Source organism: Schistocerca gregaria, chromosome 2 (assembly GCF_023897955.1).
Source record: "Schistocerca gregaria isolate iqSchGreg1 chromosome 2, iqSchGreg1.2, whole genome shotgun sequence".
Taxonomy (NCBI): Eukaryota; Metazoa; Arthropoda; class Insecta; order Orthoptera; family Acrididae; genus Schistocerca; species Schistocerca gregaria.
In genome coordinates this window covers 628806845-628834687 of record NC_064921.1, presented here as the reverse complement: position 1 = coordinate 628834687, position 27843 = coordinate 628806845, and the positions used below count along the sequence as shown (strand labels likewise).

Here is a 27843-nt window from a genome sequence, read left to right as displayed (position 1 = left end):
TATCAAGAAATTTCTTGTGAACACTTTTTGTAAAACCACATCAAAGCAGTCAAACTAATTTTGCGCTATAAATTCACTACATTAATATGCAGCTTCTTATACCTGTCATTTATTTGTATATAGGATGTGTTTGGTGTGTCACACACAGTGTAATCCAGTAAGAACAAATTCTCCATGTTGTTGTTGTTGTTGTTGTTGTCTTCAGTCCTGAGACTGGTTTGATGCAGCTCTCCATGCTACTCTATCCTGTGCAAGCTGCTTCATCTCCCAGTACCTACTGCAACCTACATCCTTCTGAATCTGCTTAGTGTACTCATCTCTCGGTCTCCCTCTACGATTTTTACCCTCCACGCTGCCCTCCAATGCTAAATTTGTGATCCCTTGATGCCTCAAAACATGTCCTACCAACCGATCCCTTCTTCTAGTCAAGTTGTGCCACAAACTTCTCTTCTCCCCAATCCTATTCAATACCTCCTCATTAGTTGCGTGATCTATCCACCTTATCTTCAGTATTCTTCTGTAGCACCACATTTCGAAAGCTTCTATTCTCTTCTTGTCCAAACTAGTTATCGTCCATGTTTCACTTCCATACATGGCTACACTCCAAACAAATACTTTCAGAAACGACTTCCTGATACGCAAATCTATATTCGATGTTAACAAATTTCTCTTCTTCAGAAACGCTTTCCTTGCCATTGCCAGTCTACATTTTATATCCTCTCTACTTCGACCATCATCAGTTATTTTACTTCCTAAATAGCAAAACTCCTTTACTACTTTAAGTGTCTCATTTCCTAATCTAATTCCCTCAGCATCACCCGATTTAATTTGACTACATTCCATTATCCTCGTTTTGCTTTTGTTGATGTTCATCTTATATCCTCCTTTCAAGACACTGTCCATTCCGTTCAACTGCTCTTCCAAGTCCTTTGCCGTCTCTGACAGAATTACAATGTCATCGGCGAACCTCAAAGTTTTTACTTCCTCTCCATGAATTTTAATACCTACTCCAAATTTTTCTTTTGTTTCCTTTACTGCTTGCTCAATATACAGATTGAATAACATCGGGGAGAGGCTACAACCCTGTCTCATTCCTTTCCCAACCACTGCTTCCCTTTCATGCCCCTCGACTCTTATTACTGCCATCTGGTTTCTGTACAAATTATAAATAGCCTTTCGCTCCCTGTATTTTACCCCTGCCACCTTTAGAATTTGAAAAAGAGTATTCCAGTCAACATTGTCAAAAGCTTTCTCTAAGTCTACAAATGCTAGAAACGTAGGTTTGCCTTTTCTTAATCTTTCTTCTAAGATAAGTCGTAAGGTCAGTATTCTCCATTTTAAATAAAATATCGATGTCAAGTGAAACAAGTTTTAAGTGTGATGACATAAATAAAACTGTCTGTACTATACAGGTTGTAAATACAAATATGTGACATGTGAAAATGGGTGAAGTCTGAAACTAATCAACCAGTAAGTAAACAGCTGCTTTGGTTTAAACATTTAAAAATCTGTTCTTCAATATTTGTGATCTTCAAGCTGTGACATATTGAAAATGTTTATGAACAAATTTGTCTTTATGGATACAAGTTAATAGAGTACTACTACAGAACTTTTATTTACCTAGAGGAGTTACATGCTGACATTTTACCCCATACTACTTTCTGTTGTTCCAAATCTCAGTTTTGTGAAAAGTCATCATGTTTGGTAACAAAGATTCAAAACATCAGTCATTGCCCAGGTAAGTCTATTTGCCTTTGACTACTTTTGATAGCCCTTTAACAGTCTGACTAGCGGCCATTGTCTAGTTCTACTTACCCTTATCTTAAAATTTGAAATACTATACACTGTTTATAAGCCCTACTTCTGTAACTTCAACATTGAAGTTACTCCATAGCCTAGTAAATTTTAACTGGCTTATTAAAACACAAGTTTCTTGTTGCCTTCCTATAATAGCCTTTCTTGGTGCTTTTCACAATGCTGTAATTTACATACATGTTGTTGGAGTATTTCATAAAAAGCCTTCACACACCTACACTTGGCTTTAAGGAATGTTGTCAAGCACACATTCCTTGTTACCTGATTATAATATTGTTCCTTGTTTTTTTATTATTCACATGGTTACATCTCGCTTACTTCAAAAATCGTAGTGCAATACAGACAGATGTACCTTCAATTTGTTACTTTTCCAATTTTATGGACAACTGCCAGATACATGTATTACAATATAGATTCCTAGATCCTGTTGGGAACACCTCTTCCTTAACTGTTAATTTTTTTTAATCATTTGCCAGAGACAAAACCTTTACTTTATAGCTCTTTAATTCTTCCACTTTATGTAATATATTGCTAATTATTACATTTTTCTACATTTACATAAATCTTTTATGCACTAGCATACTGTCAACAGAAATAAGAGTTTTTTTAGACTAATTTTGTTCCTCATTTATTAAAACAAGTGATTAGTGCTTGCTTATCACAGGCAACACAAATGCCATTTATCAGAGCATTGACTAAACAGTTTGTGTGCTGTGGCATCCCATTTGTGGTTTTTTAGTACTGTCAAACTGATTTTGGACATTGGGGCGAATTCGGACAATATGGCTTATTTGCTCTTTGCCACTGCATAGAAACAAAAAGTTACTTATTTTAACGTATGTGTGCCAGTTATTTTAAGAGCAAGATTGCATGTATCACTTCCCACAACTTTTATTCTGCATCAGTTTTTTTCCCTAGGTGAATAATTGACGAACAGTCTCAGTGTTAAAAATCCATGCATTATCGTAAAATGGAAACTTTCTATTGCTGCGCCGAGCAGGAAGTTGTTGTAACTGTAATTGTTGATGCACTCAGTAGCTAACAGCATTGAGACAGTTTCTGTACAAGTTTTTCGAGTTTCTTGTGCAAGGTTATAAAATAACAATGGTTTTTGTAAAACTGTGTACTGTGTTGGGTGATTTCGGACAATGCCAAGAACGTATAAGAGCAGAAGAGGTGCTACAGTACGATGTAATTATGACCCGGAACGTTTAGATAAAGCTATTCGTGATATCCAGAGTAGTAAATTATCATATAGAAAAGTGTGAGATTTGTGTGGTATACCTAAACCAACCCTACAAAATTAAGTGCAAAAAGCACATCTGAAGGAAAAAAAAATGGGAGGACAGCCAGTGCTAAATAAAGAAGAAGAAGAAGAAGAAGAAGAAGAAGAAGAAGAAGAAATATTGAAGCAAGGTATCTTGAGGGCTTTACATTGGGGATTTTCTCCTCACTAAATTGGGTATCAGATATTTAGTTAAAGGCTACCTTGATAAATCTGACCGAAAAGAGATGAAATTTCGTAATAATTTGCCAGGAGAAGAATGGGTTCATTTATTCCTCAAACGACAGTCAAGAGATCTTTCTGTTTGCTTAAGCGAAAGTATTAAACGAGCTCGTGCAGAACTTATCTGTAATATAGAAAATTAATTATATCATTCCATATCACTTATTTGTAACAAAGGGCTACCTTAAAATGTGTAAAATGTCACCAAGATCAAATAAAAAGCATGTAGAATTTTAAAAAAGGGCAGTAACTGTCCATTTTTGCCCTCTATATACTGTAACTTCGGACAGAGATTTAAAATATACGTGTACAAAATCACCCCAATCCATGGGGTGACTTCGGACACTTTATTTAACTGCCTCAGATAAATATACCTACACATACACTTTCTGGTTCTGGGATATTTTATTCGTTACACATATATCCTACCACTTCCATAATAGTCAATTTAATCGCACAATATATATGAAAGTTATAATAAATATAATGACAAAACCGTCTCAAATCACCCCGTTTGACGGTATGCCACCTTCCATTTTCTGTGTTGTTGGCACCTTTCCTCCTCCCCTGTTTAATTATTTTACTAGCAAGTGCATCTTAACGTAATACCCACGACCTTCTCATCCATGCGTAAAAGGATATGTTTTATGTCAATATGTCTTGGATGTTACCCTGTACCATCTGTCAGCATTACCTGTGAAAACAGTTTGTAATTGCCACAATGTAAAGCAGTGGGAACTCGCAGTATTTCATGTGTGAAACACGTGTATCGGATTAGAAGTACCTTTGTACTTAAAGTACATATTTAACACCTTATATGTCTGAACCTTTCCAATAAAATATATATGAAGCCCAAGCATTATTCATAAAGGCTAGGAAAGGTATAAAAATATCTCACCTGAAAATTGGGAAGTCTCTCTTGTTCTATTCAAATAGAGCTTCTAATCATTTTTCACTGGTGTATTATCTTTATACTCAGGTAAGAGGTTTTTCCTGTTACTTCCATACTATAAAGACAGTAACAGAGGGATGTAGACTGCAATCAAAAGGATAGCCGAGAGAAAGAAATTGCTTTGTAGAAAACTAAGTATGAAGTAAAGAAGCAAATTAACTTGGAACCTGGCGGTCATCAGGCACTTAATCTGTAAAGATGGGAGATTCTCTTGAAGTTTAAATTTCCTTATTGTATCACTGTTATAGCGCCCTTTTTCTTTACTCATTTTGGAATCTAACAGAAATACTATATTTGGATGTGGTGTCCTTAATATTCTAAAGGCCCACAGTATCTTGGAAAAAACTTAACACACATTTCATTCTTTATATTTGAACCCTGATGGTTATCTTTAATCAGTACTAATATTTCTATATAAAATGAAGATATTGTCATTATGTCATTTGTGGGCCAAGACATTAAAAAAAAAGGCCAACTCTGCCTCAGGTAAGCAATTACAATAACTATAATTATTTAACTAAAATAAATGGAATCCTTTTTTTTTCAGTTCTTCTACTTAATGTGAGGCCCACCTCACCCGTACTGCTCTCTAGGTGTCCTCAAAATAGTAATTTGACAGCCACCTCCAGGGCCAGAAGAATAAATAGACACTAAGTTTATTTCTGGCCTTCCATTAAATAGTACACTGTTTATAAACATGTATTTCATATCTCCATTAGTGTAGAATGCATGTCATTATACATGATCCATACTTGTATACTTTTACATGACATCTTTTATAGCTTAATTACCCATCCATTATTTGTTCAAAGTCATACGCTTTCTGCAATAAAGCTTAAAAGTAGCATGTGCCTGAGTATCTCACTCATAGTTCTACTTTCCAGAGCTATATTACATTCAAAGCTGACCTCTTCCTTAAAGCTTCCTCTGAATATTCATTTGTATTTCCACATTTATTATCATAAAATTTTAGTTTAGTTTAGTTACAAATACCTTTACTAGTGATTCTACTTTCTTGACGTGGTGAAATCACAAATTAATCACATACTCACTACAACATAAATATTTTTTATACTTTATCATATTTGGTATGACATATAACTTATGTTTGATTTTCTATGATACTGCACAAAGAACTAGATGTAGCAATAACAGATTTTCTGTTCTACTAATGAAGGTTTCCAATCCTCTTAAACTAATTAAAACATTAGTCTCACTATCTATTTCAGTAAATTCTTTGCTATGTTCATTGTCTCTGCACCAAACATATTCAAATTCCTGAGTGCCTATTTCCTCTGTATTCCTTATTTTACCACCTATCTCTTTTATTTGTTCAATAACTTTGCTTCTTACTTGGCCACATTGTTTGTTTATTTGCAGCTGTAAATCCTTAGATAGCTTTGCTAAGGTAGCTGCTATATTAGAAATCTTAGTACCTAGTGTATTATTTGTTAGTTTAATTCTGTCTTAGTGGTTTCAGTGCTACTTTTTAATTCCTTCTTTCATTTTTTCAATTCATCTAGCTCTTCTAATTTCTGTAAATCTCCCCTTGAGCTTTAACTCCATTATACAGTTCGTCCAATATTTTGAGTTTTTCTAGTATTTGAGCTGCTGCTAGTAATCAGCATCTACTAACAACAGTAATCTGTACTTTTCTCGATCTTAATATCCTGTGCTTTTGTTTTGAGATTAACAGAAAAAATCAGTCATATATTTACCTGCAACACTTCACAAACAAATCATTGCCAAAAAATAGTCTGACTTAGTGTTCCGCACTGCTAAACACACTGGGTTACCAACATAGTGTGTGTGTGTGTGTGTGTGTGTGTGTGTGTGTGTGTGTGTGTGTGTAACAATGCCTCAGTGAGCCACTATGTAACCATTGTCATTGTCAACTGCTCGACCAGAACAGTGAAAAGTGTTACTCTGCTGCCATCATTGGTTGACTGCTGCTGATGCTGTCAGAACTCAGGATTCACTCATGGATTTGGAAACAGCACACACAACTCTTCAGTTCTGTCAGTGTTACATTTCTTGATTCACTTGCTGAGGGTTATTTAAATATTTCTTGTTGGTGTGGTTGCTAAGGTCAGTTAATCTTCGTGGTCTCATATGTTGTGATAATTCACACTCATTGGGTTTCTAACAAATTGCCAAATAACTTTGTGTTAAATATAACAACTGTATTGGACTACTCTACATCATGTGTTCGCCTATATCTTCTTTGTTGTTACTTCAGTTGTTATAGATAGTGTCACATATTTCTCCATTATTTCTTGAAAATTTGTTTTTATATCTCAAAGGATCTCTTATTTCAGCATCTCTTATCCACATCCATCAGCTTGGGTGGCAAACAAAATGTAACATTGAGAATGGGAGGGCTTCTGATGCTTTTACTGAGCCAGAAGATGCATTGCATTTCAGTGATCTTTCATCTTAATGCTGCTTGTGAAATTTTATCTTGACTATTTTCTTATGGTCACCTTGTAGTTTCGTGATGCTTTGGACCTGCTATGCAGGGCCATCAACTCTCGCTGTGTGGTTTTGTTTCCATTTGCAGAGGGTAAGGCTGTAAGAGAGCTGTATAGTCTTCAAGCTTCCAAATGATGTTACTGCCTTTTAAAAAACTTTTCTGGATTTTGTTGCTCTAAATGTATCATTCATATCCATTAGGTGAATCTCATAACATGACAGAAGAGTGATATTTCTCTTGAGCTATGTTCAACTGTTTCCGCACCTTGGCACTGTAGGTAGTGCCCCTTTCTTTCTGCCTTTCAAAACCCCCAAGCTGTGTGACCATAGTATAAGCGACTCCTTCCCAGCAGGTTGAGTGCTCAATCCATTGCGCTTTGCCGTTGTCCTGTGCCCATGCTTCTTTCATCGTCTGCACATATGTCAACATAAAGTGCATTCAACAGAAGTTTCTCTGCTTACTATCTATCTAAATAACGTTTTTATGTAAATATCTTTCATCTGATTTTGTGGAAGAGGTGGAACATGTTTTTCTGGATGAATGATGTGTACCACCACAGGAGACACACATGCTTGTAGTACTGAGTGTTTACAGGCCACTGGCATGAAATATGTTAAAACTCATAAAGGAACTATAGACAGTTTACTAAGGGTACGTGGGCATAACTGAAAAAAACTGTTGTTTGTGGAGACCTTAATGTTGATGTTCTATTGGATAGTAAAAACCGAGGCCATCTACAGTTGCTGATGCCCGGCTATCTTCCACAGTGAAATTCTCTATAATGGTTGAAAGACAGGGCAACCTGTTTTCTGACCCAAAAACCTGTAGTGATTCAGCTGTATAGCTTATAGTCTGTGGTTTCTCTGACCATGATGGTCAGATGTTAACAATAACATTTACTGACCAGTTATAAACAGATCATAGAATAAAAGTATTGTGTTGCAGAATCATATACAGTGACTCAGTCACAGTGTTTAGAGAGAACTTCATAAAGAAGTAAGGGTTAATGGGAAATTTCACACTCTCTTAAGCATATTTGTGCAACACTTTGAGCCTTGTTTTTGTCATGTATAAGTAAGAGCAAAATGAAACAAAAGCAAGTATAAGGGATGGATAAGTCATGGAATTAAAGTATCTTGTGCTAGGTAGAGAGAACCCTACATAATTCAGAGAGCAGACTCAAGATTTGAAACTCCATTATCACCAGTATTGTAGAATCCTGTACTCTGTCATTATAAAATACAATCCACAAACAAATAAAACACTCCAAGAATGAGGCGAAAGTATTTGGAACATTATTAAGTAAGAAACGAACAATACTATTCAACCAAATGAAACTGAGCATCCAGAAAATAGCTCTGGCAGATAAGGAGAGACTGTCAAATTTTTGGTTGCGAAATTCGATGAGTACTTCATCAAAGTAGCTGCAAATGCTGCACCCAGTAATGCAAGTACAAATCTCTCAGACTTACTAGTGCAGACACTGCATGTCTCGTCAACAGACATTAGTTTCAAAAAATACAAACCCTAAGGAGATTACAGAATTCATCAGATCACTAAACAGTAATAATTATATTGGCTTTGATGAAGATCTAGCAGAATTTTCAAGTTTTGTGTTGACTTGATAGAGCTGCCTTACACTATCTTTGTAATCAGTCAATTACTCCAGTGCACAATTTCTGACAGACTGAGTATGCTGTAGATGGACATTACTACAAAACTACAGATAAGCAAACTACTTCTAAATGCAGACCTGTATCGCTCCTACCAGGCTTATTGAAAGTGGGTGAGTAAGTAGTGTATGCCAGAATAATGACACATTTAACTGAGCAGAATTTGGCAACTGCCTCAGGTTGTAAAGGTTTCTCTTTATACAAAGTAATACAAAACCTCACAAATGAAGTGCTAACAGAGCTAAACAAGAGGAACTATCCTGTTGGTATATTTTGTTAACTTGCCAAATGATCTGGCTGTGTGGATCACAAAATTGTTCTTAGCAAATTAAAGTGTTGTGGCATTAATGGAATCCCTCTTACTTGGGTGAGATCTTTATCTCAATGTTTAGATGCTTTCATTAACAGCATATATCTCAGGAGGCATGAAAATAACCTCAGCATGAGGGAACGTAGCATGTAGAGTGCCACAGGGCTTTGTACTTGGCCCACTGTTGCTTCTGACTATGTAAATAACTTTAAAGGGCAAAACTGGGGTGTTTGCTAATGACACAAATGTACTTACAAAGGGTGGAAAGTCAGCCTTAGCAGACACAGCTCAGATGGGGCTACTTGTAGTTCACAACTCTTAATGTTTTAAATCTTAACCTCATGATGACTCATTCCTTCGGATCTGGCTGAATAACAAGTTAAAATGTAGTCAACACATGGATAAACTAATCAAGAAGCTAGTTCAGGATAATATGCCCTTAGAAACATCTCTTATTGTGTTGACCTGAAGACAAAGCGTTTGCTAATTTTGTATTTTCAGTCCCTGTTGTCTTGTGGAAATGTGTGTCGGGCAGTGCACCCAAAGTAAACAACATACTTGTTCAGCAAAAGCAAGCAGTAACGAGCAGTAAGTATAATGTGTAAAGTAGATAACTTACATCTTGCAGAAGCCTTTTCAAAGATCTGTGAATTCTTACACTCACTTCCCAGTACATTTACTCCTTAGTATATTAGAAGGAAAAGGTATAGTGTAGTGAGATGTTATCAAGAAAAGATTTAAAAAAATTGGTATTCTGTAGGTTTTTAACTGGGTCATGACTGGAACTTCTTTATGGCTACTTACAAGTCACCGTTCATTTTTGCAAAATATTAAAAATGCTTCACGCATTCCAAGACCCCTCTCCCCACTCAGACAGTCCCTGTGATGTTAGCATCATGCAGCACCTGTTCTGACATGAGTATCTGCTGATGATCTCCAACCACCACATGCTGCCCAAGAATCTATATACAGAAGTTATACAGTTTTTGTGGTATTTAAACATCATAATTATTATAACAACATTAATTACAGGCACGTTTACTCATTTATAGACTGCAAGGGTACACAACTCTGACACTTACGTTAAAAATCCCAAATTTAATTCAGCAAAAGTCTCACACATGCCACCCTATAGAAATGAGTGAATATGTATAAATAAAGGAACATTAATTATATTTTTTCTCTCATTTAACAATCATTATTCTGCTTAAAATCTATGTACTATTTCTGTTTTTCTTTCTAAAACCTATGAATTCAAGTTACATAAGGAAAGAATATCCAAGGTATCCCAGGAGGAATGGTAAATATTCAGGGATATGACAGGAATGATCATTCAAAGCAAAGAAGTCCCATAAACATAGGCTCTAAAATTCATACTTTAAGAGCTATGAGGACTACTTCATCTTCAATACTGTGAAACAATCTTCTCTACTGCAAGCTCTTTACTTTCCATATTCTGAGAAGCAGTAGTATGGACCAAAGCAAGGAAAAAATGTCCAGTAAACATGGCCTCTAAAGTGAATACCCTAGGAGCTATGAACACTTGTTTATCTTCACTACTGTGAAACATTTCTTCTGCTCTTGATAGCTCTTAAGATACGTATTTTAGAGCCCAGATTTATTAGACAATTTTTTTCTTGTTTTGGTACATTCTACCTCCATGCAGAATGTGAACAGCAAAGACCTTGCAGTAAATGAGATTTGTTCCACATTACTGAAGATGAAGAAGTGCTCATATCTCTTAAGGTCTACCGTACATTTTGGAGCCAGTGTTTGCTAGACTATTTTGCACTGAATGGTCATTTCAGGCGTGTTCCTGAATATTGACCATTCTTCCTGGGACACACTGTATTGACAGTGTTGGACTGCATATATGTTTGAAAAACACAGTTGTGAACTCAGTAATAAATGTATTCTATTTTGTTTTGGCACAATCTATATGATCAACACTCCCTACCTCCATCTCACTGCCTCCTCCTCCATTTGCTTTCACCTCATTCTCTATTAGTTGTCACATCTTTATTTATGCTTCAATAATAATTCATTAGATTAGGCAATTGAAAAACATCCATGGAATAACACTTCACAAATCTCTCTTAACTTCGGGAGTAAAAATATTCAGATTAGTCGTTCTGCTTGCAGTATTAGAAGATACATTATTATCAATAGTACACAATAATAGTCTTGTAATAAGCAACATCCATAAGAAATTTTCATTTCATCATATTCTTTTAATGTCTTAATTATGATTTCAGTACTAATTGCCCTGTTATGTGGATCACAAAGCATAATTATTTATGAGAAATGCTTCATGAAAAATAAAAATTAAGTGAAATCATAACTGAAACAGAAATTAATGTAGGAATCTTCAAAAAGCACTAGAACAATTTAAAATATTTTACAGGTAGAAAATATTTATTCTTCATAAACTCAGGACCTCCATTAGCACAGTTACATGAAGTTAATATAAATATTAATAGTAAAGTGCTTATTTCGTTTCTCTTTTTCTCCTCCTCTGTCCTGTACCTCTCTGTGGTTTTCTCAAGGAAAGTTATCATTGCCTGTACCTTATCAGTCTTATCATGTTAGGTTTGCAAAGCTTGGGAAATGATAAAGATTACTGTGTGTTTATCCTAGTGGAGTAGATTTCACCCAGGCAACCGATGTCTGTTTTCCTGTAAGTATCAGTTTTCTGCAAGACCACTGTTACCAAAGATTTTTGTTTTAAGTACAATGTCCAGTAAGTGAAGAAGGATCTAGCACTTTCAGTTGTCCTTTATTAAACTATTTTAAAGTCATTTTACTTTGAATTTTAGGAATTTGCTTTTGCCAATTTTTCTCCCAAACAAATTATTCACAAAACTGGTCCCCTCCATGTAGCTACACAAGGACTAAACTGTTTTCTCTCATAAAAACTATCTGAAATATACACTTTTTTCAGTTTATTAGCAACAACTGGACCTGCCTCAATCAATATTAATTCAACTTGTCAAGAAATTTAAGTCATACTCTGTAAATGACACTTCACATTTCTTAAGTATTGTGGCGTTATTTACTACTTCTTAGATCCACAAGGTCATTTTCTGATGAGCAATGATCTTGTCCCTAATGGCCATTATGCCTGTCACAATCTGTGCATTCCAAAGTAAAAGAAAACGATAGGCAATGGAGCAGATGTATGAACTGATTTTTGTGTAATCAATCTAGAAACTTAGAGTAAACTACTACATTATGTGTTGCAATAAACAGTCAAATTTACCAACATACATCCTTCATATGCCTGTCAATATCGTCCGTGATGCCTAGTTGATGCAGCCATTTTGCTCTGCTTGTGGCCATTGCACTATAACTTGGACAGTTCATTCCACTGATGACATTCTGCAATATTGATATTCTGAGCCTACCTATTGATTTTCTTCTTCAGATGTTTTCCTTTTGACGATGTTTTTTAAGAAATTGTTGTACCTAAGCAGATAACCAATCAGTGTTGTCTTTCTTCATTTTTTTAACACAGCCTTATTATTTTTTTCTTATATCCAGGATTTTTTTTTTACTTAAAAACTTATGGTATAAGAGCAGGAGTACTAAATTTCTTAAGTTATGATCTAACAGTGGTAGCTCCAGGTAGAAATATCAACAATGTAGAAAATACAGATTGTTACTTACCATAAAGATGATGCATTAAGTTACAGACATCCACAATTAAGACACTTACACAAAGTTGTCAACCACAGCTTTCATCGACAAAAGTTAAACACACGCCATCCAGACACGTGCAAGCATACCTCATGCACACATGGCCGCCAACTCTGTCAGCCCAGGCTATAATGCCAGTGCCTGGGAATATGGTGTATTTTTAATATTTTGGAAGACAAATGGTGTCATATAAGTAGCCTTTTCAATTCTCAGAACCATTTACAAATCAGCAAGGAAACTCTGCAAACCTCCACAAAAACATAATTGCAGTTGGTGGAGCCCAGGAATTTCACATCTGAGCCTGGAAAACTAGAATAGCCACCACAGAATTGGCAGAACTTCTTAGAAATACTGAAGAAAACATAAAAAAAATCAGAAGAATTAAGTGCATGTACCAGTTCAATAGACTGGAGAAATTAATGGCTTCAAATAGAACAACATATAAAATTTCTACAGGCCTTTTAGGGAACAAATAACAAATTACAAATCAATTTATCTCCACCACTTAGACAGAACACCTGAGACACACTCAAAAACTAACTGTGACAATCTAAAGTCTTTGAGAAACTACATAACTGTGAACCATGTAGACAAAAACTGCAATTTGATAAATACATCCTGACCAAAGACTCAGTTTCACTTATGCAAAATTAAGAGTGTAACTTGATATAACATCTCAAAAACAACAAGATACAGGGCACAAAGTCATTATACTACAAGCTGTCATTGTTAAAGCACGAGAGAATAAAGTTATACCCACAGATTTGAAAAAAAGCTCTGATTTGCTGTCTATACCAAAAGAGTGACAAGACAGCTTAAACAGTTACTGAGATATTTCACTTGAGCCAATTACCTACAAAGTATTTAGTCTTACCCTTCTTACCATATTAGAGCAACACTCAGAATTCAAGACAGATGAATGCCTTGTGGGCTTTCAACAAGGCTGATATTGTGCAAAACAGATATGGGATCTCAGGACAATACAGCAGCACCACCAGTCGATTTACACAGTATTCACATTTACAGATTTTAGAAAAGCCATTGTTTGACTGCCCCAATTCTTTAATACTGCATGATTATAGTGTGGATAACAAAACAACTAACTTAATCCAACAGGCTTTAAGAAACATATCCAATGAAGCAGAATTCATGGATGACATCTCCAAATCATTTAACATAAAAACAGATGTGTGGCAAGATGATGAGTTATTTCTGCTTTTTTCAATCTAGTACTAGAGAAGATCATCAAAATATGGCTGAAAGAAATACCTGGCATAAATGTGGGAACAAAAAAATAAAAACATCAAAATAAAATGGCTTGCCTTTGCCAACTGCCTTGCAATAATTACTAAAAGTAATGCCGAGGACAGGTGTGCTGTAGAGAAGTTTTATGAGATTGATGATAAACTGGTGTTGAAATTTCTTATCAGATAACATTGCCTGAGGAACCCAAACACACACACACACACCTGGGATCTGTCAGAATGAAATACAGCAAAATCATTCAGGTTCAACACCAAACCTACTTGGTTGAAATTATTGGGATCACTGGCAATCCCAAAGAAAACAATAAAACTTGTGCAGAAAAATTACTTGAAGCCTACACAAACCTCTGGGGTATTTATAACAAGAAATATATTTCCATCAAAGCCAAACCATGCCACTACAAAACATCCATTCTCCCAAGACCACTTTACACAGCTGAGACATTGTTAACTATTAATGTAAATGCCATAAAAAGGTGAACGATAGATACTGCAGAAAATATTCTGACTCAAGATCCAAGACAGTATCTGGATGGTCAAACATTATAAATAAACCACATTCCTTGACAGAACAATTTAGCTTCACTGCATAAAAAAAACATATGAAATTTTATGGTCATGTAGCACAGATGTATGACTCACACTCAACCAAGAAAATCTTTAGCATCATAAATGAGATCCATAGAACCAAATTATGTTGGCTAATCAGTACCCAGAAGGGTCTCAATGTAGTTGCTGTTGATCCACTGGCTACTATGCAGATAACATTCAGATAGAACATCAACTCACTTAAATCCATGTTTGAACAACTAACAGATAGAAGACTTAAAAAAAAAGAATGAAGTGATTTTGGGAACATAAAAAAGACCAAGAAGGCTAAAGCTATTTAGTGATGTGAAAGGACTAAACGAAATAACAATAATAATAATAATAGTAATGTGTTGTTAGTAGTTCATTGAGGCTCTTCGAAGATTATGCACTTTTAGACAGACTGGTACCTTCTTTAAATCACAACAAAATAACTGGAAAATTTAACATGCCCTATAGATGATCAACCCTAGTGCAACAACTGACTTCTGAATCTCAACATAAGGATAAGTAGTGCAATAAATGTCACCCTCTTCTTATTACTGTTCTTATTCTGTGTTTTCATGCAGTCATCACATAATTCTGTATTTGGCAATGTTAGTGGTATGGGTTGCTGGATGGCCTTCCTGTTGCCACATCTCCCCCTCCCTGTTCCTGGGATGAAATTTGTGTACCACACTAGAGTTATCCCATGTGAAGAGTGAGAACATTTTTGAAATGTTTGCAAAGCATGTAACTGTGGCAAAATGTGAGTATCAGCCTGATATGTATGTAGTCATATGTGAGTAACCGCTTCAAAAGCACATCCATGTTGGCCACCACAATGACCCTCATTGTTAACCTACCATGTGGATTTGATCCAGGGCTGGTATGCCTCACCAAAACCCAAAAGCAGCATCATAATGCATGCTGGGTTAGTGTAATGAGTGGAAGTAGGTAAAGAACCCAATATTTTTTTATTCCATTCTCGCTTAAACAGTCGCAACTGTCATTATCTACAGTGTCCCTCTGAGGTGGAACAGTGACATAACTCTAGATATGAAAATAGTAAGCGCTCAAGTGAAATTCACTGAATTAATACTGTGAAAATGTTGTGCGCTGAACTGTTTATTCTAAATCTGCAGTTTAAGATGTAATCTCAACAAAAGTGTGACTTGGTGTGATTAACGCACACAGAGCTTTGCAGTAAATAAAGGCAGCAATAAGTGACAAAAAGAAATAATCACAAGACTGACCTGTTATGAAACACTAAGTTTTCAATTTGTAGTTTTTCACTACCCACTCATCTGCCAAGGAAGTATAATTCATCCATAAATAAATAATTCAATAAACATTCATCTTATTAATTCCTGAGCTTTGTTCATCATTGTCAACTAATACCAAGTTAGATTAATGAAATTCATATCACAATCTATGCAATTTATTAGGGGTTTACTTATTCAACTGGGAAAAAATCACAAAAATTTTCAGCAGAGTTCAATGGGATAGATAAAGTGCATAATCAATGTTGAGAGCATATAATTTTAAAATTCTAAAAGTGTATTTTCCAAGGAAGTTCAGCAACTTATTATTTACTGTCACACATACTTCACATAATTATCATGATAGTATAAATGAAAGATATTAATGGTTACACAGACTCGTTCTCCATGTACGAGGCATGTTTTTTAAGTAAGTACCATTTTGAAGTTAAAAAAAAAAGGCGTGCTACAATATCTCAATAATTTTATTTTTACATGAAAGCCTGTACCTTAATCTATTTTTCTACATATTTCCGTCAATATTGAGGCACTTGTCGTAATGTTGCACCAGTTTTTGAATACCCTCCTCATAGAAGTCTGCCACCTGACTTGTTAACCACTGCATCACCACTGTTTTGACTTCGTCATCTTCTTGAAGACTCTGACTGCCCCGGTGTTTCTTCAAGTGCAGGAACAGATGGTAGACACTGGGCGCAAGATCGGGGCTGTACGGAGGATGATCTAGAGTTTCCCATCAGAAAGATGTGGTGATATCTCTGGTCTGATTCGCTACATGCGGATGGGCATTGTCTTGCAGCAAAACAATGCCCTCGCTCAACTTCCATGGACTGTTGCTTTGATTCTGGTGTGACGTAGGCCATCCATGTTTCATCACCCATAACAATTTGGCTTAGGAAATCATCACCGTCGTTGTGGTACCACTCAAGGAAAGTCAATGCACTGTCTAAACGTTTGTTTTTGTGCACAGCCGTCAACATTTTTGGTACCCAACTGCGCACAATTTTCAGTAATTCAAGTCATTTGTCACAATGCCATACAAAACACTATGAGAAAACTTAGGAAGTCATCCCTCAAGGAGGAAATTGTAAAGCATCTGTCTTCTCTCACCTTATTGTCCACTTCCTGCACCAAACTTTCATTAACGACCGGAGGACGCCCACTCCGTTGTTAATCATGGCCATCTTTAAATGCTCTCACCCACTTTCTTACCATTCCATCACGCATAATGTTTTCTCCCTAAACTGCACAGATCTCACAATGAATATCGATCACCTTTAGGCCTTTACCACTAAGAAATCTTATAACAGTCCGTACTTCACAGTCGATGGGACTCATGATTATCGGAGGCATCTTAAACACTCAGTACACAATGTAAACAAGGAAAAATCAGCCTGTAATGGTGTCAGTGCATAGATTAAGGTACAGGTTTTCATGTAAAAATAAAATTATTGAGATATCTTAGCACGTCATTTTTTTAATTTCAAAACAGTACTTACTTAGAAAACACGCCTCGTACATCATCCAGTGGTGAAACAGCAATGGTGTTAAATTACATTTGTTCACCACCCGCTCACTGCAACGTGCTCTACAGTGGGTTGTGGAGTACAGATGCCTAGATGTCTCCCAGAAATTCAGAATATACTATTTTTGAATATAAGGCAGAATTTAAAAGCAATGACTTAATTATCCATCTGACAATTTTAATGATAGATTATGAACTGTTCATCCTTCAGAAGGTAAAGTGTTAAGTAGCGTCATTAAATACATTAGAAGTAACCTAGGTTTTGGAACTGTTAATTACTTCCTCAGAATGAATAGGGGGATGCATTGAGGAAGACTGAAAACGAAGGGTGCAGTTCACTCAGACCCCTAGATTAGAGGGACCCACATGCTCAAACAAGGGGTGACATTGATTAAGGGGGAGCTGTCAAAGACTAGGACATCAAAGATAGTATACTGGTAAGGTGATGAGGACAGAGTGAGAAGCAAAATTGGATTAAGAGAAAGAGAAATTAAAAAGTAAGAGGGAAAAGAAATGGGAAGGAGAAAGAGGAGTGAGGAGACTGAAGCTGAAAAAGTAAGAGCATTCAAGAAAACAACTAAGTGCGATATAACTTCAAAAATTGTATAAAGGATGTATAATGAAAAATATGGTAACAATGAGAGGGAGGACTGTGTTAATGCAGATTGAGTCCAGGAGTGTGTTGAGATGCAAGGACATGTTGGAAGGAAAACTCCCATCTCTGGCACTTAGGGAAACTAATATCTGGTGGCAGAATCACAATACGCCAAGTGATGTAGCAGACACTCAAGTCTCTTGAGACATGTTTAAAATATGCTCAGCATTTGGGTTCTGGGTGGCATTGAGGAGAAGAGTTCTTCCATGCTCATTCATGTAATCAGCCAATTTAGTGGCGGTAATTCCACAAAAATATATGTACCAGAGTTGGAACTTAAATAGTAGCAACTATTTATTCACAACTGATGCTAAAGAGTTACATGTTTGCACCTATTACTGTCCTCCAAAGTAGTCATGAGCATTGTGTAGAACCTGTTGTCAAAGATGTGGAAGGCATGGTATGCCCTTAGTGGAACCTGTTCTGTTGATGGTGCAAATGGAGCAGTCTACTGCCTGTTAAATCTCTGGAACAGTTCTGAAGTGAATACCATGAAGTGGTTCCTTCATATTTGGAATCAAATCGAAGCCACAAGGTCTGAAGTCCGAGAAGTATGGTAGATGGTTCAGTACTTCCAAGTCCCATTGACCGAACAGAGCAACCACAGCTTGTCCTGTATGTGCCCATGCATTTTTGTGCAAAATGATGGGTGGGTTGCACAAAAAGTGTCACTACTGTGCATTGATGATTGCTTTGGAGGAACATAATGCATTAGGATAACAATCACAGTTGCACAGAAGAATCACCAAAACTTTCACCATACTGGGGCTCTGATGCACTTTGGATTTTACGGCAATCCATAATGATGCCATTCATTGGATTGGTGTCTCAGTTTTGGTTTTTACGATGTGGCCCATGTCACATCCAGTGTTATGATATGGCGTAAGAAAGCCTCTCCTTTGTGCTCATAGCACTCCAAGTGTGTTTGAGCAGCGTCATAATGCATCCATTTCTGTCGAGTCATGCGGAACCCACTGTGATGCAATTTTTCACAAGACCAGACATTCCTTCAGTTGTTTTATTCATTTTGCTATTCATATGCACATCTAATTAGCTACACAACCATTTTCGGACAATCTGCACTTATGATGCAGTGGGGACAGGAACTGAAATGTTAATTTCATTGCCAAATTCATGTCATCTACATAAATGTGATTTTTTTGAGCTTTGAACAATCATCAAAATGTCCTTGTCTGTCATAATTAATCCTGTACACAAATCACTATCAAAGGGAACAAATGCATCCAGTCATGCTGTAGAACAGCCTAATAATGCAGCAGCTCGGTAAAATACTTCACGATTTTCTTGTTGCATCAGATTTGTATGCAATTCCTTCACTGTCATCATCAGGAGCAACAGTGTCAGTAAGCCATATGGTAGTTTATTAAGCTGACTGGATTGTCTTATGAGGACATGTGATATTCATGAAAATTCCATATACTGTCAGAGATTTTGTTGATGTCTGTGATGGAAGAACACTGATAGTTATGTTAATTTCATTAAATGGTAGGTAATTAACCATATTTCTCTGTTGACTTTCAAACTCAAGTGGCCATTTCCATGCACAACTAAGGATATAGCCACTATCCCAATTAAAGTTGTTGTTGCACATTCTAATCACAGTGGCTTCTTTGATGACAGATGCAGAGGATGAGATATCCATTTAGTCAAACATAATTATATGTTCATTCATGAGGCTGTGTTTGGCAACTGCAGATTTGTAATAATCATGATATTTAATGTGACAGTGCTGGAGAGATTCCAATTTACCTCTAATGAGGTAACAGAAATTAAGATGAGAACAAATCTGAAATGAACAATAAAACACAATACGAAAGAAACAACTGGAGAGATGTGACAGATCAAAGTAAAAAAAAAAAAAATGTTTTTGTAAATATAACAGAACAGAAAGAAAACTTTTACCGTAAACTGTTTTTGCACAGGATTAAAAATGATCTCTTCCCCAGTTTATCTTAAAGTATTTTAGATTTTTGATGGCTGAGGTCTATACAATCAAATTTTTGTATTTCAGATGATTATTGAAGATGTCAAATCAAAACATTTCTGCTGCTGGATATGTGAAACTACCAACAGTTCAGACAGGAATTTCTGCTCAAGCGTAAGTCCTGCTGCTTGCAAATGATTTTCATGTTTATAAAATGTTACATTTTTTGACCTGTATTGTCTTTAACCCAAAAACAACTGTAAGATATTTATATACATATATTGTTCTTGCATGGTCTATATCCCTTATGAAGATGCCCTTTGCTCTAAACTGAAAAGAATTGAACACACAAATGGTGAAGGGAGCATTCTAAATGGAATGTATATTTTATGCAGAAATGTTTTATTTTATACAAAAATACTATTTCATAATTGATGTTTGATCTTAAATTTTTCTGAAGAATGTATCACCTGAAGATTATACCAAGAGATGCTATCAAAATATTCTGTTTTGCTAATGCCTGCACCTGACTGAATAGCAGAGAACAGTTCAAACTGTTTTCAGAATCATTACAGATAATGAATGATATTCTCTTTAGTAGCAAGTGAATGTTCAAGAAATTGAGCTACAAATAAAACATGATTTGTCACAGACTTTGTGGTTATCATCATACAATATGCACTGATGAGCTAAAACATTATGAATAATGCACACTGCAAGACTGAATGTCACCTTGTAATGTTGCAGAATATGGCTCTTAAGGAAAGTACATATGTGTACATACAGGGTGTTTCAAAAATGACCGGTATATTTGAAACGGCAATAAAAACTAAACGAGCAGCGATAGAAATACACCGTTTCTTGCAATATGCTTGGGACAACAGTTCATTTTCAGGCGGACAAACTTTCGAAATTACAGTAGTTACAATTTTCAACAACAGATGGCGCTGCAAGTCATGTGAAAGATATAGAAGACAACGCAGTCTGTGGGTACGCCATTCTGTACGTCGTCTTTCTGCTGTAAGCGTGTGCTGTTCACAATGTGCAAGTGTGCTGTGGACAACATGGTTTATTCCTTAGAACAGAGGATTTTTCTGGTGTTGGAATTCCACCGCCTAGAACACAGTGTTGTTGCAACAAGACGAAGTTTTCAACGGAGGTTTAATGTAACCAAAGGACCGAAAAGCGATACAATAAAGGATCTGTTTGAAAAATTTCAATGGACTGGGAACGTGATGGATGAACGTGCTGGAAAGGTCGGGCGACCGCGTCCGGAAACCACAGAGGGCAACGCGCAGCTAGTGCAGCAGTTGATCCAACAGCGGCCTCGGGTTTCCGTTCACCGTGTTGCAGCTGCGGTTCAAATGATGCCAATGTCCACGTATTGTCTCATGCGCCAGAGTTTACACCTCTATCCATACAAAATACAAACGCGGCAACCCCTCAGCGCTGCTACCATTGCTGCACGAGAGACATTCGCTAACGATATAGTGCACAGGATTGATGGCGGCGATATGCATGTGGGCAGCATTTGGTTTACTGATGAAGCTTATTTTTACCTAGACGGCTTCGTCAATAAAGAGAACTGGCGCATATGGGGAACCAAAAAGCCCCATGTTGCAGTCCCATCGTCCCTGCATCCTCAAGAAGTACTGGTCTGGGCCACCATTTCTTCCAAAGGAATCATTGGCCCATTTTTCAGATCCGAAACGATTACTGCATCACGCTATCTGGACATTCTTCGTGAATTTGTGGCAGTACAAACTGCCTTAGACGACACTGCGAACACCTCGTGGTTTATGCAAGATGGTGCCCGGCCACATCGCATGGCCGACATCTTTAATTTCCTGAATGAATATTTTGATGATCGTGTGATTGCTTTAGGCTATCCGAAACATACAGGAGGCGGCATGGATTGGCCTCCCTATTCGCCAGACATGAACCCCTGTGACTTCTTTCTGTGGGGACACTTGAAAGACCAGGTGTACCACCAGAATCTAGAAACAATTGAACAGCTGAAGCAGTACATCTCATCTGCATGTGAAGCCATTCCGCCAGACACGTTGTCAAAGGTTTCGGGTAATTTCATTCAGAGACTACGCCATATTATTGCTACGCATGGTGGATATGTGGAAAATATCGTACTATAGAGTTTCCCAGACCGCAGCGCCATCTGTTGTTGACAATTGTAACTACTGTAATTTCGAAAGTTTGTCTGCCTGAAAATGTACTGTTGTCCCAAGCATATTGCAACAAACGGTGTATTTCAATCGCTGCTCGTTTAGTTTGTATTGCCGTTTCAAATATACCGGTCATTTTTGAAACACCCTGTATGTGAGGTAGAGACTAATGAGGAATCATTATAGAGTTGATACAGGCTGCAAATGGGGGAAACTAACTGATTGGTTGGTTGGTTGATTTGGGAAAGAGTACCAAACAGTGATGTCATCAGTCCCATTCAAGCAGGGAAGGATGGGGAATGAAGTCGGCCATGCCCTTTCAGAGGAACCATCTCAGCATTTGCCTGAAGCAATTTAGGGAAATCATGGACAGCTTAAATCATGATGGCCAGACATTATTATTGCCTGGCCTGTTGGAATGAGTATCTTGTAAACAGCTGTCCACTTGTTATTTTTGTGAGCATCTATGGAAAATGATTGAATGACACTGAAACCAAGAGTGTGCAATAAAGTGTTGGATGTCCACACCTCATTACATAACATGGTCATTTGAAGCTTACCTACTCTGTAAAGTAGGACAGCTGGTGATATGTGGCAGATTTAACTACACAGTATAGTCCTGGTGCAGGCATCAGTGTTTCAGAGCACACTATTAACTGAAAATGAGGCTGCACAGCAGAGGAGCACTATGTCTCACCATGTTGACCCACAAATGTGGCCTATTACAATTGGAGTGGGTATGGGATCATTTAGATTGGACCATGGATCAATAGAAATGTGTCAACTGGTTGGATGAATCATCAGGTTGATGCTTATGTCCATGTATGGCGTCATCCAGATTAATAGTTGCACCATGGATATTGGCTGGTGGGACCCGTATTATACTATGGGGGACATTCACTTGGGCTTCTGTAGGACTTGTGGTAGTAATCAAAGGAATCAATGCTGAAGTGGACTACATTAAGATTATTACTTGGATGCCTTCACTCTTGACATCGTCCCTGATGGTGATGGCATCTTCCAGCAGGGTAGCTGTCACAGGATGAGAACTGTGATTTGGTAGTTTGAGTGGCATGAAAGTGAACTTAGATTAATACCTTGGCCATCAAATTTGCATTATCCACAGAAACACTGCTTTATTGTCTTTTGAACATGGAACAACACATTATTAAGCAAGTGGTCATTATTAATGGTGATTTTTCTAGATATTCAGCTGAGTTGTTGTCACATGACAACATAACTCACAGAACCTGAAGTAGATGGCTGTACTAGTAGCTGAAATTTTACAGTACATCAAATGGAAACAACAACATGGCTCAATACCCAGAAGATCACCATTAATCAGTAATGCCAAGAAAATCTGAGAGATGAGGTTGTTATAATGTTTTGGCTCAACCGTGTATCTTTAGATCTTTTGGGCCACATCCTCATTAAAGTATTTACATTTCATTGTTTGGTTCCTATCATGGGTAGTGCTTCAGGTGGTACCTCAGGAGGTATACATCATCCAGCTGCAGTAGTTTGAAATTTGTGATTCTGTTCAGAACTTATTAGAAAATAAACAGCTTCTATCTAACCAAGGGTCAATCAGTTCAGGACAGGAAAAATATTTTCAACTTTATATTCCTTACTACATAAATATTTACAATAAAACATTACACCACCCTACCACTTTGGACAACCACATACAGGATTTTTGCATTAAGTTACTGGTAAAAAAAAAAATTGTAATTAAAATTGACAATGGGTAAGGCAAATGAAAGGAGTATTAAAAAATTGTTCAAATGGCTCTGAGCACTATGGGACTTGACATCTGAGGTCATCAGTCCCCTAGAACTTAGAACTACTTAGATGTGGCATGTTCAACACCTCCATGGCCAGGTTTACAATTTGCCACAGTTCGATGGTGGCCATCCATGCAAGTGGACAATTGGTTTTTTGTCTTGCCCACATAGAATGCTATATAGTAATTGCAACATGGCTGACCACAAAGGAATGACACATGGGGCACAGAACTGGGAGAAGGATTGGAGTATAGACAGGCAAAGATATTCTGTATGTTTGTTGGGTGGTAGAACACTTCTTTGGAGGTGTGGGCAGGATTTTGGACAGGATATCCCTCATTTCAGGACATGATGTGAGGTAGTCAAGGTCCTGGTGGAGGATGTGGTTAGGCTTTTCAAGGCCAGAATGATTCTGTATGATCAGAGGAGTGCTAATCACTGGCTTGTCACTTGTTTGAGAGGATCATATGGCAAGGGTGACTCATTTGTGGGTGAGCTGGATAGGATATTGTCTATCATTAAAGGCTCTGGGAAGTTTATCACTATTTTCAATAACTCCTGCTTTATCCTGCAGATGAGGCTTCCTCGGATGGTGAGGCAGTTAGGAAGAGCTTTTTGACAGGGACTGGGTGACAACTATCAAAGTGGAGGTATTGACCGACATACTTAGGGAGCCATCTGAAGGATGGAGATCGACATCTAGGATGGTGGCTCAACGAGCTGAGAAGGACCATGTGAACTGAATTTGGGAACAAGTGTTGAGGTTATGGAGGGAAGACCAAAGGTTGTCCCTTCCATGACTTCATATCATGAAAGTGTCGTCAATGAATCTGAACCAGACAGGTGCCATGCAAGTACCCATGGCAATACCTCAGATTTGTTTGTAGATTTGGCCTTTCTAAAGTGAAATTTTGGTTGAGGATGTGATTGGTTAGGAGGATTAGGAAAGAAGTTATGGGTTTGGTACAGAAGAATGTTGAGAAATGTAGTGTTCCATGACTATAAAGCCATGGGCATGCATTGTTGGTGCATAAGGACATTGCATCCACAGTGACTAACAAGGAGTCTGGTGATAATGAGACAGGAACTGTGGAGAGGTGGTGAGGGAAGTGAACAATATCCTCCTAATACCAAAGCCACCACCTCTTTCCTAATCCTCCTAGACAACCACGTCCTCATCCAGAATTAATTATTTCAAATCTACAAACAAATCTGTGGTACTGCCATGGGTAGTCACATGGCACCTTCCTATGACAACCTATATATGGGCCATATGGAGGACTCGTTCCTATACAGTCAACACCTAAAACCTCTCATCTGGTTCAGATTCATTGATGACATTTTCATGATTTGGACTCACAATAGAGACAACCTTTGCTCTTTCCTCCATAACATCAACAACTGTTTCCAAATCTGCTTCACTTGGTTCTTCTAAATTCATCAAGCCCTTCCAGGATGTCAGTCTCCAACTCTCAGGGGGCTCCATAAAATTGCCTGTCCATATCAAGTGCACCAACTACCAACAGTACCTCTACTTTGACAGTGATCACCCAATACATGTCAAAAAGTCTTTTTCTTACAGCCCCATCACCCATTGATGCCGCATCTGCAGTGGAAAGCAGAAGTTGTTGAAATATACTGATAACCTTACCAGAGCCTTTACTGACAGACAATAGCCTATCCAGCTCATCCATAAACAAGTCACCCATGACATCTGCTCTTCTGATGCCAATAAACCTGTTAACCAGCCACTGACCAGCACTTGCCTGATCACGCAGTATCACCCTGGCCTTGAAAAGCTCAACCACATCCTCCACCAGGGATTCGGCTGCCTTACTTTGTGTCTTGGGATGAGGGATATCCTTCTCAAAATCCTTCCCACATCCCCCAGAGTTGTGACTTACCACCCACCCAACCTATAAAATACCTTTTTTGCTCCCTACTCCAGTCCTATTCCCAGTCCTGTGCCTCACTGGTCATCCCCTTGCAGTCAGCCCAGGTGTGTGGCCTGTCTCATACACTCGCCCACCACCTCATACTGCATTCCAGTCACAGGCATTTCCTATCCATTAAAAGACAGGGCCATGTGTGAAAGCAACAATGTTATATATCAGCTAACCTTCAATTACCGCATAGCATTCTATGTGGACATGACAAGTAACCAATTGTCTACTCAGCTGAATGTCCATTGCCGAACTGTGACAAACCACAAACTTGACCATCCAGTTGTCAAACACACTGCGTGCCACAACACAAATGACTTCAACATCTGCTTCACTATGTGGGCCATTTGGATACTCCCTTCCAGCACAAGTTTTGCTGAACCATGCAGGTGGATCTGTCTCTCCACAACATTCTATGGTCTTGCAGTCCCTCTGGCCTAAATCTCAGCTAACGTTTTCTTACTGGACCACCTTGTGTTTTCCTTCTCTCTTCTGTCCATACCAGTCCTTCTGTGCCCAAATCTTGCACTGCCTTGAGGACATTCTGACAATCTCCCTCTCCCTCTCCCTCTCCCTCTCCCTCTCCCTCTCCCTCTCCCTCTCCCTCTCCTTCTTCATCTTCACCTTTCCATCCATTTCCTATCCTCCCTCGTATTTCCTCCTTATTTCCTCCATTTCCCTTTTCTGACACCTCTTATTGTACCCTCTGTACTTTTTTCGTTTTGTTGTGTGGCCACAAGTCATCTATCCAAAGACCTGCCTCTTTGCTGCTACCCATTCTTTGTGGCCTTGCCTACCCTCTCTCCACTCCATCAGATCAGACAACTGTTTTCAATAATTGGAGATCAATAATTAGTCTTGCTGTTGCCACAGTAGTGTGTCTCTGTGTGTGTGAATATGTGGACTATGTGTACTATTGCTGGAAAAAGAACTCGTGCTTGAAACTTAGTGTGAATGCTGTTTTCTGCTACATATTACTGTGCTCCACATATCACTCCATTACTTCACATAAATTTTACATTTAGTACCTGAGAACAATTTGGATTCCCTGCCTAGCCCATGTATCAATAGGGAGAACATGTCAGAGATACTCGGAATCCAGGTGACAGCTGTGGCTCTTTCCAGTCTGAGGTACAGCAGCTGTGGCAAACACATAAGCTGATGCCACCCTCTGATGAGTGTTTACTGCTAAATTCCACAGCCCATCTATTGCTAGCCAGTCTCTTCCTAGTCACTGAAGCCTTCAGTTATGTGCCATTGAATAGTAGAGTTTTTACTTTGCTTGATTTAAATTTGTGATTTAGATTGATCCTTGAATTATTGTGTACACTTAAGATGATTGTGCCATGCTCTTATTACAGAAGGAACACAAACACATTGTTGCAAAAATTACAGTTCCTGCTTAAATCTTCTTTCACTACATTGCATACAAATTTTGACTAACCACAGCTAACCTATTCCAGAATGCATATTTATCTATGTTATCATCAATCTGCTCCAAACAAACTGCAAGACGTTTTCACCTTTGTTCTCTAGGCTTACAGATAATTCACCTTTACTGTTTGAATCATTACTCTGCATGACATTAATGAAAAACTTCTCTGACTGGACTGGTATTCCATGACTCTCACTTAACATCATCACATATATCACTTACCTTATCTGTATCATCAACATCATTCATAAGTAACTCTGAAACTTCATTATTCTTAAACACCACAAACACCTGACACTCATCAACATCAACATGATCACCATCATCATCAAAATCTTCCAAAATTACTTCATCAACAACATCATTAACAACTCAAGTCTCATGTCCTTCAACACCTACATTCATTTGAAATAATCTACCAGTCTCAGACTTACCAACCTCAGTTATTTTACAGCTCTCTTTCACATCTATGTATAAAATGTCACCTAGTTCAGATCCAATACAGTCATCACCTGATTTACGTACATCAATAACACTGTTTTCTGACCAAGAGAATAAGCCATTAGTACATACTACATCAAAATTCTCACTACTCTCATGTTTTGGTTTGTGATTAGCACCTACCTCACCATAATTAAACATATTATCCCAAAACTTTTGATCAATACATAAATGAGAAATCTGATATTTTTTCTGTTCAGCTTCAGATACCTGTGCCATATTATTAATTCTGTTTTTATTGTCTAATTGAAAGTGTAAATTGTGGGTTCTTTGCTTGTTGTGTTTCCTTGCCCCAAAAACTTCATTGAGGTGGATGCCATTCCCCAAGTACTTGTGT

General features: G+C 37.6%; 1 protein-coding gene across 2 annotated transcripts in view; it reads left to right on the top strand.

The window, feature by feature from the left end:
• Nucleotides 1-11346: 11346 nt before the first annotated feature.
• LOC126334641 (ATP-binding cassette sub-family C member 12-like) overlaps nucleotides 11347-27843 on the top strand; it is a 498524-nt gene continuing 482027 nt past the window's right edge. Inside the window, exons 1-2 of one of the 2 annotated variants that reach the window (XM_049997082.1) lie at nucleotides 11347-11407; nucleotides 19751-19837. In XM_049997082.1, coding sequence (XP_049853039.1) covers nucleotides 19764-19837 — 74 coding nt within the window. In that variant the 5' untranslated portion in view covers nucleotides 11347-11407; nucleotides 19751-19763. The remainder of the gene's footprint in view (nucleotides 11408-19750; nucleotides 19838-27843) is intronic. The other variant, XM_049997083.1, reaches the window with a different exon arrangement.